The 19,236-nt window shown below is 33.0% G+C and overlaps 1 protein-coding gene across 4 annotated transcripts in view; it reads left to right on the plus strand.

Annotated features, from left to right (window-relative positions):
• KMT2E (lysine methyltransferase 2E (inactive)) overlaps positions 1-19,236 on the plus strand; it is a 75,782-nt gene that overhangs the window by 3,313 nt on the left and 53,233 nt on the right. For 3 of the 4 annotated variants that reach the window (XM_088797801.1, XM_088797802.1, XM_074340600.2), the window contains exon 2: positions 15,870-16,054. In XM_088797801.1, the coding sequence (XP_088653927.1) occupies positions 15,984-16,054 (71 nt within the window). In that variant the 5' untranslated portion in view covers positions 15,870-15,983. Of the gene's footprint in view, positions 1-12,895; positions 12,969-15,869; positions 16,055-19,236 lie in introns of all 4 variants that reach the window. The other variant, XM_088797800.1, reaches the window with a different exon arrangement.

The raw sequence follows: 19,236 nt of genomic DNA on the forward strand, positions 1-19,236 counted from the left end.
ATAAATAACATGACTATAAGTGTTGGGTTTTTTTAATTAATGTACTCCCCAATAGATTATGTTATAAGTTACGATTGTCAAGGCAAAAAAAGGTTAGGCATAATTTTTGTTTCCAGAGAGTTTTGGTCCCTTGGGGGGAAGCTAGTCAAATGGTCTTTGTTCTTAGGATAGCCGAGTTTGAGGGATTAGAGTTGTTTATCTGTTTAAGTGGATTTGTAGAAAATCATAATGTAATTGGAGAGCAAATTTTATTTTTAGAGACTACATTTTGATCATACTTCCCTTTTGTTATCAGTGTAAGTTATAGGATCCCTTTGATCTTAATTTAAGTTTAGAACCTTTATTAGGGCTTCTCCATTTCCCTTCAATTCTTTAGGTTTCTGATGACTCTTCTATAATTTTGGCTGTCTGTCTTCCCCACAGCTTCCAGCCAGAGAATTTTTACCATATATATACCACAGTAAGTTCTAAGACTTCTTGGATCTGAAAATGAGGAAGTGAGGAAAAAAGCCAATTAATAAGTTAGGAGAAATTCTTCCCCTCAATACATACCTTAGAGGTCTTAGTGAAATTATAACTTAAATTGATCTCTTATTTCTAAGAATAATGTAGATATTTTCATGCATCAAACTCTTAAACCTATGGTTTTATTTTTTTTTCTCAAGTGTATTATGTAAATCCTAACAGCTCTGCTTTTCTGGAATTTACTATTGGGACTTAAATGTATACTACCATTGTGTCTTTAAAATGTATAAAACCAATAGGACTATGAAAAGTTATTAAAAACTGCTTAAGAAATATTAACATGGAATTTTCTTAAAAGATGCTGTTTTTATAAAGTATTTTAATTATGTATAATAGCTTTATCTTCAAAGGATCTATTCTTAGCAGATGGTAGGTGCTCAATTATTGAATTTAAAACTTTTGTTTAAGTGAATATATTTACATTTCAAATATTCATGGTGATCAAGGGACTTTCATGTCATATGTTAGAATAAGTGTTAAATACTTATAGTCAGTGAGTCGTAACTTTTTAATGTTGGATATGGAACTATTTTTACTTCATGGTAAAATTATTTTTTGTGTGTGTTGACTGGCAAAATAAAAAGGATACTATGTGAGATATTGCTGTATAAATGTTAGCTAGCTTTTAGGCTGGGTTTAAGATTGGAGTGGCTTACTATCTCTTTTTTACTCTTTTCCTGTCTCTTTGGTAATGTACACATGTTGGGAGGAGCCTCACTTTTTCCTAATACCGAAAGGATAATATTTTTGTATTATTCAAAAATTTATTTAATATGAAAGAGCAATATTTGTGGTTGAAAATTGTTTTTAGTGCACTAAATTTGAAGTAGAGAGTATTTAACTGTAAACATTTTGCTGTTGCAATGAAACTGAGTATTTTTTAAAGAGGTAGGAATTAACCCAAAGAAGTTGTTTTTTATTATTGTGAACACTCATGCTAAGTGCTACATTAAAAATCAAATACTGGTGACTCAGGCTAAGTTAATTAGATTTATTTGTATCTTTAAGAATATGAGAAGTTTTTATTAATCATTGGTAACTAGTATGCTTTTTTTAACTTATCAGAGTCAAGAAAACAGTTGGTCTTATATTCCACTTGATACACATTTTCACTTAATATAAAATCAGTTCTTTTTTTCCTTGTGGACAGCTCATAAATCAAATTTTATTTTTAGACAGTTTAGGAAAACCATTCTTGTATTTTAGGTGAATTTTACAGCTTTATTGAAAATTTGATTTGGTTATTTACCTAAACTATTTGAGCTGTTTGTTGTGTTGAAAATGTCCAACATCACAATCACAATTGTTTTTTGATGTGTTGCATTAAGATGCCATCAAAACACACATTATACCTTTAAATAAGTAAATAATTATAATAATTTAATGAGTAAATAATCAATTACTTGTCCATCATTTTTAATTAAAATATTTATTTTTGCATTTTAAAACTGTCTTAAGTGTGAAATCTGGGTTTAAGAAAGGATCTGTATACAGGTCAAAATGAGAAAGAAATTATTGTGCAGCTTTCCTTATTCTAGTTATAAAACTAAAGAAGAGAGGTAATTTTCTAGCAACTCTTAGGTGATTGCTCAATTTATAGACTTAATCCAAAGTAATAAACATTCTTGATCCTGAAGTTTGTTATTGAGAAAGATAATATTGAGTAATCACACCTGTGTTATAACCAATATGGTTGCAGCATTAAACGTCTGAAGCTGTGGCGGAAAGCGAAGTAATATAACGTGGGATTGAGTTAGCTTTGGCTTGTGGTATTTATAAGATAATTTTAAAGTTCAAGTTCACATAATTATGTTATGTAACATTTTCTCTGAGACCAGAAAGATTTTCAATATTTGAATCTATGTTGACTTTTGTTTTCAAAGCATTGGATATTTAAAACATTTTTATTTAAAGAGTTAAACAGAATTTACCTGGATTCCCGTTTTTTTCACTGTTTGGTCTAAGAATAAGGTAAAGCCTAGTGTCAGTGGGTTTTAGCAAAAATGAGGAACATGGTGAAAAGAATTAACCATTACCACTTAGGATATTGTTAGGAAAACACAGTTTTGTTTTTTCAGTTAACATATCAAAAGACTATATATGAGAAAGATACAGTCTAGACTGTTTAATATTTTTTCTGATTTCACAGATTAATAATGAAATTTGATCATTTCTATTTTTGAGTTTACAGGGAGACCTCTTGAATTCCTCTTATCCTGGTTTATATGTTTAAAGAAAGACAAGGCTCATGAATTTGAAAACCCATTTCCTCTTAATGATGTCGCAAAAGATGGGAAGATTCTTGATGTGACTGATGTGAATGATTAGGACTGTGCTTTAGTAGCCATAAGTTGAGGGGGGTGTGTGTGTGGGGGGGTCTGAGGTTAGTCTGATATATAGTAACTCTTCTCCAGAAAATAACATTGTTTCTTTTGGAATTACTTGCTTTTCTGCTTCTCTTTAAAGGAAGCTGTATAATTGGTTGAATTGACACAGCCTTGTTACATCTTGTCATTAAGACCCTACCAAAAGGATATTTTTGAAGCACAGACAAAAGATTAATGTAGCTATTATTTGTCTTGCACAATGTATTTCTATTTCTCAAAAGCCTGCTTTTGGGCCGGCCAGGTGGCTCAGGCGGTTAGAGCTCCATGCTCCTAACTCCGAAGGCTGCCAGTTTGATTCCCACATGGGCCAGTGGGCTCTCAACCACAAGGTTGCCAGTTGGATTCCTCTACTCCTGCAAGGGATGGTGGGCTCCGCCCCCTGCAACTAAGATTGAACAGGGCACTTTGAGCTGAGGTACCTTGAGCTGAGCTGCCGCTGAGCTCCCGGATGGCTCAATTGGTTGGGGCGCATCCTCTCAACCACAAGGTTGCCAGTTTCGACTCCCGCAAGGGATGGTGGGCAGCGCCCCCTGCAACTAGCAATGGCAACTGGACCTGGAGCTGAGCTGCGCCCTCCACAACTAAGATTGAAAGGACAACAACTTGACTTGGAAAAAAGTCCTGGAAGTGCACACTGTTCCCCAATAAAGTCCTGTTCCCCTTCCCCAATTAAAAAAAAAAAAGACTGCTGTTTTAGGGCTTGTTTGGATACAAGGAACAGAAATCAGTTTCAATAGCTTCAGTAAAAGATTTCTTAAAAGGCTGTAGGGAAATCTCACAGAATTTATTTGAAGAAAGTACAGTTGGGCCTCACAGGAATTGGCAACGTGTCAGAGAGCCACTGTCCTCCATCTTGGTCCTTCTAATTAGCTGTGACTGGAGATTCAGGTAGGGTGGTTATTTAGGGTGTGTTGGGGTAGTTTCCTTGCGTGGAGAGCAAGAGAAGGACACCTCTAATTCATCTGCAAACAATTACTTTTTTTTTTTTTAACAGATTTACTTGGGAGGGCCTCCAAACTAATTAATATCAAACTGATGATTATATTTTAAATTTAAAATGCAAATATTATATGTAAATATGCATATGTAGGTTGATGAATGCTTTTAAAATAACCCAAGGGTTTTTTGTTTGTTTTAATTATTTAATTTTGAAATAATTTCAAACTTACAGAAAAATTACATGAATAGTACAAAACTTCCCTTACGCCCTTAACCCATATGCCCTGATTTTTAACATTTTGTTACATTTGCTTTATTATTCTTTCTGTACATATAAAAAAATTTTTTTCTGAACCATGTGAAAGTATATTGCCTACATCATGCTCTTTTATAGCTGTTAATACTTAAGTGTGCATTTCCTAACAGCGATCATCTTTTCTTAGGTGACCAGAGTGGTTAAATTCAGGAAATTTAGCATTTATGTAATACTTTAGTCTGTTGTTCATTTCCATCAATTATCCCAATTATGCCCTTTATTAGCATTTTTTTCTTGGTACTATCCAGGATCACAGATCGCATTCATTTCTCAGGAGCAGTTCCTTGGTCCTTGTCTTTCATGACATTGCAGGCTAGTTATTTATACAGTGCCCCTCAATGTGGGTTTGTCAAGGTTTCTTCATGATTAGGTACAGATTTTGCATTTTTGGCAGGAATACTAGATAAGTATTGTAATACGTGTTTTTCTGCCATCTGGAAGCACTTGATTTTTTTTTTGCCACTTACCCAGGTATGTTCATTCTGATTCCTTGTCTAAGGTGTTGAGTAGTTTCTCCACTATATAGTTAGTGTTTCTCATTTTAGTATTAGGTAATTCATGGGGAGATACTTTGAGGTTGTGTGAATATTTGGTTCCTCGTCAGACTCTCCTCTCCTAGAGACTCAGTATCTGTTGGTGATTCTTTCCTGAATAATTTTTTTGCTCTGGTGGTTGCAAATATACCAAGGTTTTTTAGGAGTTGTTTGTTTCTGGGTAATTGGGATTGTGGGAGTATTATTTTCTTTTCTCTTCTGGTTTTTCTGCAATGCATGTGGGCTGCTTTTGTAATCACAACAAATAAGACATTTTAAGGAAGGAAATGTACTGATAATTTAGATAGTATCAGATAGTATTCCTGCACAGTTTTCCACACAAATGGGATTTAAAATAATTTCCTAAATGCTGGTCTAATTTGAAATCAAGAACACAGAAATTAAGTACTTAGATTATTAAATTATCTTTTTAATGTGGTAGTTCCAATTCCTCACTTAATTTTTAGAATTATTGGCAAATGAACCTTGAGTTACACTTATTTAGGTTTATGATGTGCTACTAATGCTAGCCGTTGATTTCTAAGACAAGGCTGAAAATATGTATTTTAATTATGGTAATATTCCCCTTTCCCTATTTAAAAAATCCTTCAGGTAATTTTTTTTGAAGTGAAATTGTTTTTTCTAAAATCATTGAGACAAGTTTTTGGTTTTTTTTTCTTTTTAACGTATATATGCAAGTCAGTATTTTTAAAAAGGGGGTTAGTGAGATGGTACACTTGATACACATAGCATCAAACTCCTGTAACTCTTAGAACAAAGTAGTACATGATTTTTCAAACCACGTAAAGAAATACATACTCATTGTAGAAAAGTTCAGAAGGACAAGAAAGGGACACAAAACACGGAAAATATTTGTTTTAGACTTTAATCATGTTATAAACTTTTATCAAGTTGGCATGTTTCCTTTTCATGATAGCAGAATGTTAGTAGTGAATTTGGATGATAATTTGAATGTCATACAGATTCAGGCCCTGGGTAACATACTGAATGAAAATTATTAATTTAATTTCTTTGGAAATTTTCAGAGAGATGGAAGAAAAAAAATTTGAGACTTGTGAACATGTATAGAGTGAAGATTACATTCTCTAAAACTTAATACTTCTGAGAAAATGAGGATAAGCACATGTCAGAGTAGTGAGTATTAATGAGATGATGCAGCGGATTCTTAGCATTTTGTAGGTGCTTAATTGGTTTAAAACGTACTTGAATCAACTGTACTTAACTGTCTTATTAAGAGAATGCAAGTTCATTTTGTAGTAATACCAAATTTTATCTCATTAGGTGCAAAAACAAGTCCCATGATGAACTAGAGAATTTCCTTTTAGTCTGGAACCCTATCCTGGATATGTGAAGTAGCACCCTATCGATTCAAGTGAAGAAACTAGAGTCAGAATTGACTTGTGAGATCTTTTTGTTAAGTGTTTCTCATTGTGCATGGACAACATGTATCATTTACATGCAATGCTTATAAAATGAACATTCTTGGGCCCCATTCCAGAGCCACATAATCACGTCTAGTGGGGCTTTGAGCTGGCATTTTAGTACTATTCTCAGCTGATTTTTACACTGTTCTAGCTCTTCCCTTTTATTTTACAAGTAGACTAAGCCCCAAGGAAGTTAAATAAATTTCCCGAGGTCGTATAGATAGTGGTTGATCAAGGATTAAAATTGAGATCTCTATGCTTGGTGCTTTATACTTATTTAAGAAACCATGCCAGGACACTCACTATTTTTGGATTCTGTGGATGAGGGAATACTGGTCTTTGTGCAAAGTCATGTGACAGACTATATGTAGTGTTTCTCCACATCCCAATTCAAGATGATCTGTTGGTTTCCAGAACCCATGTATTGAATTGGAATTATAGCAGTACAAATTAGAATCAAGTTGTGGTGAACTTTGAATGCTAGGATAAAAGTATGGATTCTCTGGGAGAGCTACTGAAAATTTTGTTTGGAGAGTGACATACTGGGACATGCTTATTGACACCCCCCCCCCCCCCCCCCAATTCTTAAGATTATGAAAGTAATATAAGCTTGTTAAAATAACTCAGTGCTTCTTTAGGGGCAGTATTGCATAGAGCGTAAGAGTGGAAACTCTAGGACCACACTGCTTTAGTTTGACTTCACTCAAACCAGGTTGCACTGCTTTGTGACTTTGAGCAAGTTACTTAACCTTTGTTTGCCTTAGTTTCCTGATCTGCAAAACGGAGATAATAATAGAGCCTACCATATAGAGTCATTTTGAGAATTCAGTGAATTAACATGTGTAAAAGTCTCTACAGCTGTTTCTGCTGTAGTTGCTAGAAAAAAGTGAGTCTGTGATTCCCATCCCGTGTTTCTCATATGCTGAGGTGATCTCTATTTATAGTTTATGTATTTTTCCTGATGTGTTTTATGTAGATACTGTAGAAGTTTCTTTAATCTTTATTTAACCAACCTGCGGGATTAATATTCTTTCTTTAAAAAATGCCCGTTGTATGTTGAATGATGTATAAACTTCTCTGTGCTGCTTCTACTGGTGAGTTGAATGCTCATAAGAGTCCTATGATTGTTCCCAAATTGGCTAATCCCATTGTACTTGTATTTGTATTATTTCATTAGCTATTACACAAACCAGTGATAAATGTGTATGAAGAGAGAATTGTTTAAGTGAAAACTGTAAGTTAAATACTTTGGAAAACTTGATAAAGGCAAATTAATTGCTGAAGAAAATTGTTGTCAAGTTAGGTATGAGTAAGATAGCTAAAAGATTATGTGGAGAAAATAATAAAGATCTAAAAGGTAGTCTACATTCATGTTGTTCCATAAGTGTCAAGTGAGTTCCTACCTTGAAATAACCTAAAACCCAAAACCATAGATAATGCATTATATGAGCGTATGATTTGTACAAGAACAAGAACCCAGAATTCCAGTTAGGGGAGCCATATATTCAAAGAGAACATATTGGCTTGACACCAGAATATTGATGAATGATGTTTTAAATTCAAAATATATAGTGTTTAAGATAGATATATATTAATTTTTTATGATTATAACTTTTTATGATCGTGAGAAACTGATATTTATTGTTTAAGTTTAATCTAGAGTGATAGTGGAGATTTGAAAACATATTCTGCTGGTTTAGCCTAAACTGTCATTTATAGGCAGTTTAAAGTAAATGGTTCATTAAGGATTTTGGGGAAAGAATTTCTAGTTCAGTCCACAACTTCACATAGTAATTTTTTCTCCATGTTCAAATGACTTTTATAAGACTGGCTGATCAGCTCAGTACATGTGGATTATTTTTCATTTATAAATAACCTCTTCACAGAAAGGTCTTTTTACAGTGAAGTTTAAAAGTGAAAGAGAGTGTAGCCTGTCTCATAGGATATATACTAGTCGCTTATAGCACTCATTTTATCTACCAACTTCATTCTTGACATTATTTTTTCCCTTTATTGTAAACACTGTCAGTGATTATATGCCTTGTACAAGACAGGCTACTCTAAAAGCCTGTTTTGAACAAGACACATAAAACGTTAATAAACTTTGCATATCTGAGTATTTCTCCTAATAGACTTAGATCTGTTTACTTCCATAATTCCCTCCATAGTAACATCTTGTAAACCTATAATACAATAACATGACCAGAATATCGACATTGATACAATCCACCCATTTTGTTCAGATTTCCCAAGTTTAACTTTTACTCCTGTGTGTGTGTGTTTATTTAGTTCTCTGCATGTTTATCGCAGGTGTAGCCACAGTTAAGACACAGAACAGTTCCATCACCACAGGGATTCCTGGTGTTGCCCTGTTATAACTACACCAGTCCGGTCTCCATTTCTGTAATTTGTCATTCAAGAATGTTCTATAAATGGGTAGAATTATACAGTATGTGACCTTTTGGGGATTGGCTGTTTGTTTGTTTTTTTCACTCAGCATGATTTCCTTGAGATTTATCCAAGTTGTTGCATGTATTAGTAGTTCATACTTTTCTTTGCTAAGAGTGTTCCATTTAATGTTATTTGCCCATTTGGTAGTTACCACATAGAATATACAGCTTAACAATTTTCCTTTTAAATCTACAGAACATGTTGTCTTTTTTGTTGTTGTTGTTAACTTTTCTAACTCTATTTTCTCCTACTATCTCAATCCCAAACTCGCACAGGACTGCTGAAAGCACAATTTAAAAATTACTCATACAGATAACAGTTTGTTTTTTTAACTGAAGGAAGTTTTAGAACCCATTGAAATATGTGATGTTACGCTTCACAGTACTCATTACTTTTGTACATAGAAATAAGAGTTTAAGGAATTTGGGAGATGTGATTATTCTTAAGTTTGAAGATTCTTTTTCTGCATTTGTCTATTGAGCAGTACATTCTAAGGTGTATAGTTGTGGGCCTATGGTAAGTAGCAAGTGGGGATAGATAACTGTTTAGTGTGAAATCACTTTTGGTAGTTATACTCTCAGATATGGACAAAGACTAAACTCATTCTAAGAACAGTTTTGTGTGTGTAGGAAAAAGAAATTATATATTTGTATCTTGAGAGACTCATCTAACCAGATAACAACCACTGAATTGCTACTTGCATAAAAGGCCACATTTTACTAGATTTTACACTATAGTTTAGTGAGCCCAAACACTTTGGGGTATGACAAATACTTTCAAAAATAATAGCATCGTGTGTTAAACTGGAGAGTGTTGAAATTAATTTAATTTGGAGTGGTGGTGGAAGAGTGTACCAGTACTTTTAGCTGGTTGCAGAATTGGTATTTAGAATAGCTTCCCAAAAACCCTGGGAGAAAGAATGATACCCATTATATAATGCTAAACAAATGGTTTACTATAGCATATTCATACATGTATTGTTTGAATTAATGAACTTTATTTAAAATTTAATTTTTTTTTAATTGGGGAATATTGGGGAACAGTGTGTTTCTCCAGGGCCCATCAGCTCCAAGTCCTTCAATCTAGCTGTGGAGGGCGCAGCTCAGCTCCAAGTCCAGTTGCTGTTTTCAATCTTTAGTTGCAGGGGGCACAGCCCACCATCCCATGTGGGAATTGAACCGGCAACCTTGTTGAGAGCTCGCGCTCTAACCAACTGAGCCACCTGGCCGCCCCTGGGCTTTATTTTTTAGAGCAATTTTAGGCTCACTTCAGAACTGAGTGGAAAGTGCAGCGTTCCCAAATGCCTCCTCCCCGCACACAGGCACAGCCTTCCCCACCATGGACATTCCTCATCATCATGGTACATTTGTTGCATTCAGTGAACTAACATTGACACATCCTACCAACCAAAATGTGTGGTTTGTATTAGGGTTCACTTCTTGTGTTCATGTATTTTTTTTTAAAAGGTCGTTTTTCTTGATACTTTAATTCCAATATCAAATCTCTAGTGAGCTAAAGTCAAGGTGACCTGGATTGCAAGGTAACCCAGTTTGGAGTTCTAAAAAATACTGGCTGATTTGGGAAAGTGCTTCATTCTTGACTGTCCAGGGATGGTTTGGTGGTCATTAGGTAATATCATAAGGATTGCCATTGGCTTATGCTTTAAAGAGTTTAATCTTATTGGAGCCAATCCTTTTTGACAAAAATTCTGTAAAGAGGATTTCAGGGTCCAAATGCCATATGTATTTTAATCATTACTCTGTACACAGATTTTTAGTTTAAGAAAATAACTGCAACAATGTGTTTGGGGTTTGTAATAAAGAGGCTTGGCTGTTGAATTTTTAAGTGCAACTATTTCAGTCACATTCTCTGAATTTGCAATCTAGTACGAAAGAATCCTTTCTCCTTTACTGACAAGAATGGACTCTGGAATAGATCAGAAATTCTTAATAGTGTACTTGAATTTTACAATTATAATAACTGAGCATTGTTCTCTAATACTCATCTTTTAAGGACTTTTCCTAAGTATTTAATTCCCGGAAATTTTACCTGATAATCATAGCTAAAACTTAACTGAGTGCTGCATACAATTCTTGAAACAATTCAGATATACTATGGTTATTCCTATTCACAAATGAGGAACTAAAGCTTCAAGAGAATAAGTAACCGTTATTAATAAAGGGCAGAATGTGAAAGCTGAAGTGTTGCTACTTTGATAGTATTGAATTTAAGTAATGGTGGGAATTGCTCTAAATAAGATACAGAGAAACTCTGAAAATCGTATAGAACAAGAAAATGTGCTTTTTGAACATTGAATTTTACATATAGGTTTCCATTTTTCAAGTTGGTCTACGAACATTAACCCTGACTACAAGAAGACAGGTTTTTATAGATTTTATTTGTTAAGAAAGTATTCGAGTATAAGTTGAATTGATGAAATACTTTGTCTCTAGGAACCAAATGGTTATTAAAGGTAGACTCAAGTTAAAATTTAACTGGTTAAATAGGTGTTCTGCTTAACAAATAGTTCCGTATATAAGGAATTGAATATACTTATGCCTATCTTAGTAATCTCACATTTGAAGCATGGGTCCCTTAATTTTTTGGTTGCTTTCAATTCACTAGTGGGGCATGTTTTTATGCCTGAAAATAATAGGGAATTTAAGTATCTTTATCCTTTTATTATATGCTTTGCAACATCCCTGAAATATTTTAAATGCAAGTTTTCGACTTTGAGCCCATGTATCTCCACTTTTGTAGTGTGTTAATGCATTGTTGTGGAATGGATTTAAGTTTATAAGTAGATTAGATTTGGGGGAGGAACAAGGTGGGTTTTGTTATTGTTCTTTAGTGTGCCAGGTGATCTGGAGTGAGATACTTATGTATTTATTTAATTTCTCCTCTTTATGAGAGAGGCAGTTGTCAGTTTTTCCCCCTTAACTATAAATTCTAGATTATTTGTTTTACCAATCATCTGGCAAATTTTAATTTTAGGCAAATGAATGTGTAGATTCTAGAATCAGACTGCTAGGGATAAAATCCTGATTCTACTATTTATTAGCTATGGAACTTTGGACAAGTTTAACCTTTCTGCTTTTATTTGTAAAATGGGGATAATAAATATACCTACACCATAGGCTCTTTGTAAGGCTGAAGCATTGTAAGCACTCAGTATGTAAAACTATTATAACTTCTGGTTGGGTAGGGTTGAGTATCAATCAGGTAAGTGCTCATGGAGCACTGTCTGATACTAATATTAACCCAATCAGAGAAATACATAATTCATTCTGTTGTCAAATTTATTTATTTTAGCTTTTCAGAATTGGTATTTATTTTGTTGTTTTCATGATCAAAAATAATGTGTTAATGTACTTGGACTGTAAGATTTAAACTGTAAGGTTATCAATCTTACCTACTTCCATTTACCGTTGAAGCCAGAATAGTGAAATGACTTTCCCCAAGTTTCATAGGTAGGTAGTAACTTGGTAATAGGTCTTGATCAACCAGTATTTTTTATTATGCCTTAGTCAGCTACTATAAATAAAAATCTTAAATGAGCAATAAGAGCAGTTTAATTTATAATGAATTCTCTGGTATGTGGTCCCTCACAATTTCTTTTAAGTTTCTTTATTTCATTTCTATTAGTAATTCAGCCAATAATTCACTTGCTTTTTCTCTTAGTGATACATGTCCAAAATATAAACACTGATTTAATTTTAAGTATTTATTGAGCTCTGCGTAAGGTGCTAATAAAGGACAGGAAGATAATAAATGACTCTTGTCAAAAAGATTATTTTAGATTGGGCACTTTTATTTGTAATTTTAGGGAAAAAATTTCCTCATATTTTCATCCTTTCTGTCTTTGGGTGTCATATTCATCTTTGCAGTGGTATTTTTTGTTCTGTGAACTTTTTAACATGGTCTTAAAAGCAGCCTCAGTCTTCCAGTTTTTCTGATAGACTGTTTTCTAATTTAATGGTTTTTCCTTGCCTCTTATCTTGTTTTTTCCTACTTTAGGGTTTTGTTTTGGTATCATTGCCTTTGCTTTGATAATATTGAAGCTAAATCTGCTTGTAATATTACATTTTCTTTCATTTGGTTTCTAGCTTTAATTGTTGCCTTTACTTGTGTTTACATTTATTTATATAAAAAAGCAAAGAGTAAATTTATCTTTCTAAGAATTAGAAGCTATCTCTGTGTGAGAGTCCCTTTGGTTCTGGTGTCATGTTAGACAGAAGTACCTATAATTTTATGCCATTTAAAAACAGCTCAATACTCCTATGTTCACTTGGTTTCTAGGTCTATTCTGGATAGCAGGTATTGTGAAGACATTTATTCTTTCTTGGACCTCAGATTTACCAGACATCTCATGGTATTTCCTTTTATATTATTTTTTTAATGGCTGCCATTTATTCTCAGTGTATTTTATACATATTTTACTTGCCAGTTGGATAACCAGTTTTTTTGATTCGCATATAAGATGTGAAAGCGTGCTAATTGTTTGGATTGTATTGAATTTTTTTCCCTCTAGTTATGCCTGTGTTATAAGCTCACATCTTTCCTACTTACTACATTGGTTTTCTTTTTTCTTATTTTTAAAGACACAATGATTTTACCTTAAGGAATTTATGATTTTATTAAATACCAACTGGGTTTGCGAGTGTTCTGGCTGTAGAGTTTTTGATATTAATGAATATAGTGAAATATTAGCCAACTTGTAGTCTCAATAGATATGATCTCTTGTCTTCTGACCCCTTGTGAGCAAATGACTGAGTTCTTCTTCCCTATTGAATCAAACTCAGAGTCTCTGGTTCTGTTTCAGATGTGATGATTTGTCTTTATCCTGGGGATGAGCGTCTGTGTTTTTGGAGAGATGCATTTCTGAAGAAGGTGTCATGTAATTGTTTTTATGGCACTTAATTGGATAGGTTGACAACTCATTTGGTTAATGAGGTGGAGCTGCAGTTTTATCCTGGGTGCTCTAATTCACTCACCAGTCCTTCGTAGTGTGCCTCTGTATTCCAGGCACTGTGCAGGGTGTGAGCGAGGCAGCCTCACACAAATATAAGCCATTGTCTGAAATAGGTTTAATTATGGCAACTCGTCACTACTATCTAAAAACAGCTCAAATGTAGTGTTTACTGAGGATTGTATATTTATATAAAAATGGGATACACAATTAAATACATCCTCAACGATTCTTTTAAGATGGAAATATTATTCAGTTACCTAAAAGAATACATAATGATTTAATTTCTGCTTTCCAGTTTTTGGCTCTGGTTAAAAAAACACAACTAAATATTTAACAACATATATCTAAAATATAAGATTTTCTATGAATTTAACATAAAGATAATAAGCTGAGCAGAAGAAAACTTCTACGAACTAGATGCTACCAACGAGGAAGAGAATTATTTTTTTAATTGTTGTCTGTTATTGGGTTCAAGTCTTCAGCATTTTAAAGAAATACAGAATCATTTAACAGTTGAACAGAACAAACTTACAGTTTTGTATATTGCTTGCATTTTGTCATTTAGAAATTTTATAATTGTATAACTTTGGGCAGGTTAATAAATACGGCTTTTATGAAGACTAATATGGTCACGGTGCAGAAAGGAAGTTAGGACTTCTCCTTTTTCTCATTCTGCTTTGTTTTTAGAGGATAATTTTAATTTGATGGAGCAAACTATAAAAATACAGCAAGTAGACAACCATAATTACTTTATTTTCAAAAACTATTAGAAGATTCTCTTTAAATGAGAGCTAGAGAGTTTTTCTAGCCACACATTTTTTTGTGATGAAATAAGAGCAACTCTTCTTATGTAACTATCACTTATCGATTGCTAAATATGTGTTATGCAGTGTACGAAATGCTTTGTATTATTTCATTTTCTTCATAGAAACCCTATGAGGATAGATTAAACAAGGAATCTGATGCTTAGAGAGGTTTAATAACTTGCCTAGCTCACACACATCTAGTGAACATTAGAGACAGGCTCCAATGCTTACGTTTTAAACTTTTAGGTGCAATTGCCTATTGCATATTTTTGTTATAATAACTTGTAATCTAGAAGCTCTCCCCAGTTATATTATGCATGGTTTAAAAGTAAAGGCTAGGTTTTTTTTTGAGAATTCAAACCACCGTTACCACCTTATTTCTCTATTTTGGTATTTTCTGCCATAAGGTATGAGCTCACAATCTGCATCATCTTTGAAATAGGAATTAAGCTGAGTAGGTATTCTCAAGCTTACTTGTAAAAATTAAAGATAAAGATAAGAATTACTGTTTGAAGAAACTGCTTTTCTGTGTTTCTTCAGGTATAACATGACAGGCACAATTTTGACTGTTGCTCTTTTTATGGGATTATCTCTATCTGTTTTGTTCCCAAGTTGTGCTATATCATTGTTGAAAAGATTTTGAGATATTTCACAAACAGTACATGTAACAAGTGTTATACAGTGAATTTAGATTAAAAAAATTGATGTTGAAACAGAATGTATTTTCATTAGTATGGTAAATTTGTTTTAGAAAACACTTCAAGTATATTAGTTTTCTCTACTAATGGTCTGTATTAGAAATAGACAACTCCCTCAATATGCATGTATTTCTGTAGTATGGAAAATGGCAACCATTGTAAAACAATTGATTTTATTACAAATAAAATAACTTTCCTTTTATACATGTATAAACAATAGAGAGGAGTTGGTTCAAATCCTGATTTTATCTCTTAAACTGAATAACCTTGGTTAAGTTATTTAACCTTTCTTGCTGTTGTGTTCCTCAGTGGTAAAGTGGAGATCCCTATCTCAGAATTGTGGGGATAATTATAAATCATCCATGTAAAAGCTTAGTATGATGCTTAGTCCATAGTAAGTACTCAGTGTTTGTTAGTTTATTGTTAGATCACTCACTGATCCAAGACAGCTTGTTTTTGGATACTAGTGCTATAAGAAATTCCATTTTATCTTTAAAAATGAATAATATTTGTTGGTTCTTCGCTAAGCAATATAAATAGTAATCCTTCCTTTGACATCCTAAATTCATTTCCTAAGGAAGGTTATGATTCAGAAACTTTCTTTTGATCACAATCACATAGCTTAATTCCAGAAAAATAAATGAAATAGAGACTCCTTGAGCAAATTTAATTTACATAAATATTTTAAAAGAATGCTTTCTTCATGTATTTTACTTACTGTTAATTGCTGTAGTGTGACTTATTGCTAGGAATAGGGAGATGAGTCTTAACTTTTTGTTCCCTTTTCTTTTAAACAGGGTTTGTGGATGCACTTAGATGTTTGCAATGAGCACTGTGGCTGGCATGCCCCAGTGTTTTGGATACCAATGCATAGGACTCCATAGTAATCGAATTTATCAGAGGCGAACGTCATGAGCATAGTGATCCCATTGGGGGTTGATACAGCAGAAACGTCATACTTGGAAATGGCTGCAGGCTCAGAGTAAGTATTTAAAGTAAAGGTATTTTGGTTAGGGAAAGGCATAATATAGCATACAATTAGTTTAGCACAACCAAACAGTACTTGATTTGCATTTATACTTTTCTCATTTTAGACTCTTGGCTAAAATAAAATGCCAGAAGGTTAAAGGCAAAAATCCCTTCAACTAAAATTACTTTTATAAATACCTTTTGAGTCAAAATGCTATGGCTTTTTCTAATTCTGTCTTTCCCATTTGGTAATTGTTGACATCAAGAATCAATATAATTGGTTATTGTTTTTTTAGATTGTTATACGATCTTTCATGTTTAGATTGGAAAATAATTTGATTTTAAATTTGAATTTTTTAAAAAAGAAATTATAATATCCATTTAAACATGGAATTTGCTTTTTTTTAAAAAAAAGAAAACAAGTTTTGTTGAAAAACAAAATTCAAGCCATTTTTAAATAAGAAAGAATTTCCTACTGGATGGTTATTTTGACATTCTTTGCTTTTATGGGAGCCATTTCTGATTGATTCAGTGAAAGATTTTACTTGCCTCTAGACTGTTTGGTCTAGGCAATTGTGTGGATAGACTTTGTTATATTTTGTTTTTGAATGATCAGCTACTTGAACACTAAATTCTTGCTGTGAACTTTGCGTTATTTGTTTTTGGAAATTAGAAGGGGTTTAAGTGACAGTGTTCATGGAAACTGAAGGATGGAAAGATGAGTGTTTGTTCTCTGGTTCAGTCTATAGCTGCTTAATGGGGCTTTTACTGACTGGAAAACTGAACTTAATAGAATTTAAGTTTTTAAAAAAAGGAAATTTATTTTAGGGCTCCTAGAACTGGTATATGGAAAGGATGAAAATGCTGTTACTGTTCTCCTTTTGCTGGCACTTCAAGTGGCCTAGAAGTATTATCACCACTCCTGCTTCTGCCATTGGGAAAGATGGAGATGCTCTCTAATATTCCTATAATATATTATATAGTCCATTTAACTGTATGATTATTACAATATAGTTTTTATGAGCCATTCTGTTTTTTGTACTATGTATGAGTTATTTTTGTTGTAAAATAGTAAGATTCCCAAACAAGGCATTCTGGTGACAGTTGGTTGCTGTCCCAAATAAGGAAGGAAGGAACCTGGAAACAGGGCTCAAGAGGCAAGGAGTTCCAAGTCTAAAGTGCTCGTCTTTCTTAATGTACAGCATCTACCAGATGCAAATCCATATCTGATGATAGTTATAGGCATTTATTGGTAATAATCAAAGATTCTTTGCTTCTTAAAAGTGCTCACTTTGACAGATTTTTTTAATTGGCCCTGTAAACAATTAATACAAGATATAATTTATGAAACGTTATTTATATACTAGATAGGAATTTGTCTAGTAGAAACATGAGATACACCTGTGCTTTGTTTGAATGTTTAGTGTGTGTACTATAAGGCAATTCACAAACAGAATGAAAATCACATAATTGTTCAGTTAAAAGGAAATGAATAATTGAAAGAGGGCAGTCTCGGGGATAGCTTCCTGCCTATGTTCTTTATTAAATATATTTATAGAGTATTTGTAGAATATAAGTATGACTTATGTGGAGCCAAATCTTTTCTGGTATAAATATGGCCATTTTTATTTGGAAAATTAGCAATTTGTAGGTAATTACAGAATGACTATCTTTTTAAGAAGTATTTTTGTGTTAGGAAATGATTTTTTTTTTTCCATTCCATATATAGGTGTATATCCCTTGGGCATAGTTTCCCCAACTCATTGAACACAGAAGTATAGCTGGTGCCAAATTTTATTATGGGACAACATCAGATTTTTTTGGTTTAATTTTCAAACTTTTAAATTTTTTAAATATAAAACCTGGAAGCTTATAAAATACCCTTAAATCACATTTCTTCTCCCTTGCTACAGAAACATAAAGCTTTTGGAGTTCTTTTCATAAGAAATTTTGATATAATTAACACGTTGCTTCCTTTCAATTTCAAATACATAATCAAAAGATACTATAGTTGTGTAAGGTGAAGCATGCTGGGGGTAGGGTGTGTGGGACTTCCCTGTACATTTCTTTGTTAATCTCTTGTGAAACTACATAATTATTTCAAAATAAAATGTATTTTAAAAAGAGAGAATTACATTTTATTGTACTTATACACTGTTAATTGATTATACATTAGTTACTTTTTAAAAAAATACTGTATTGCTAAAATGTAGTATATCACTAATAAATTAAACTAATTTAAAATTTAGGAGATACTCAGTGATTGTTTATTGAAGAATTAATGTACTGGACCAAATTTATACTCATGTCTAAGGCTCTAAAAGAGAAATTACTGGGTCACTTAGAGTTCATCTCCTCTATCTGTACCATTTTATAGATAAGCAATTGAAGGTCTAGTTCAGGTTCTATGAAGAATGGGCTTGCTAAGCTCTAGTCCAGTATGTCCATACTTGGTAACATTTGCTCTTGGATTATTGTGTCTCTAAAATAAAATTCATTAATCCCACCAAATCCAGTTTATTCTTCGTAACATATTTGTTTTCCTCTCATCACTAAGTTTTGAAAAATTTTGGGTTTGTTTTGCCTTTCCTTCAGAGTTAGGGATCTTGTATTTTACTCCTTTCTATTCCCCATTACCTTGTCAAGAGTTGGCTCTCCCTGAAAGTTTGAACTAAGGATGGTTTTAAAATACTTTAGGAATAACCGATAGTGAATATTGATAGACTGACTTAGGGATATCTGTTTTAATAAGAAGAATAAAATTTTGTTGCATTAACCTAAGTTTTTTCTTAACCAATTGCAAACATTCCCATAGTCAAATTTGATAGATGTTTTATTTAAAAATAACTTTTTACTATACAAAGCATTAAGAAAAAACAAAACCCAGATCTTGGTGAATAGAAATTGAGCTGAAGCCAACAGCTGTAGGGGAGACTCTAAGATACCCTAAAAAAAACCTGCATATTCGCAGTTTTAGATCTTTGCAGGAAGCTTTTATCTGCATTTTGTTTGTCCTGAGATTTGGAAAATACTAATCACGACATACAGGTTAACATAATAACTGACTGGTTTTCTCGCTAATGCCTGGTGTAATTTTTGGTACAATTGAAAATGTGGAGAGGTAATGATATATTTAAAGGGAATGTTGAGCTAAGTGTAAGCATTTTTAAAAATTTTATTAGCAAAATGACCATA

The sequence above is a fragment of the Rhinolophus sinicus genome, chromosome 4, assembly GCF_057876585.1.
Source record: "Rhinolophus sinicus isolate RSI-liver-muscle chromosome 4, RSI-T2T, whole genome shotgun sequence".
Lineage (NCBI taxonomy): Eukaryota > Metazoa > Chordata > Mammalia > Chiroptera > Rhinolophidae > Rhinolophus > Rhinolophus sinicus.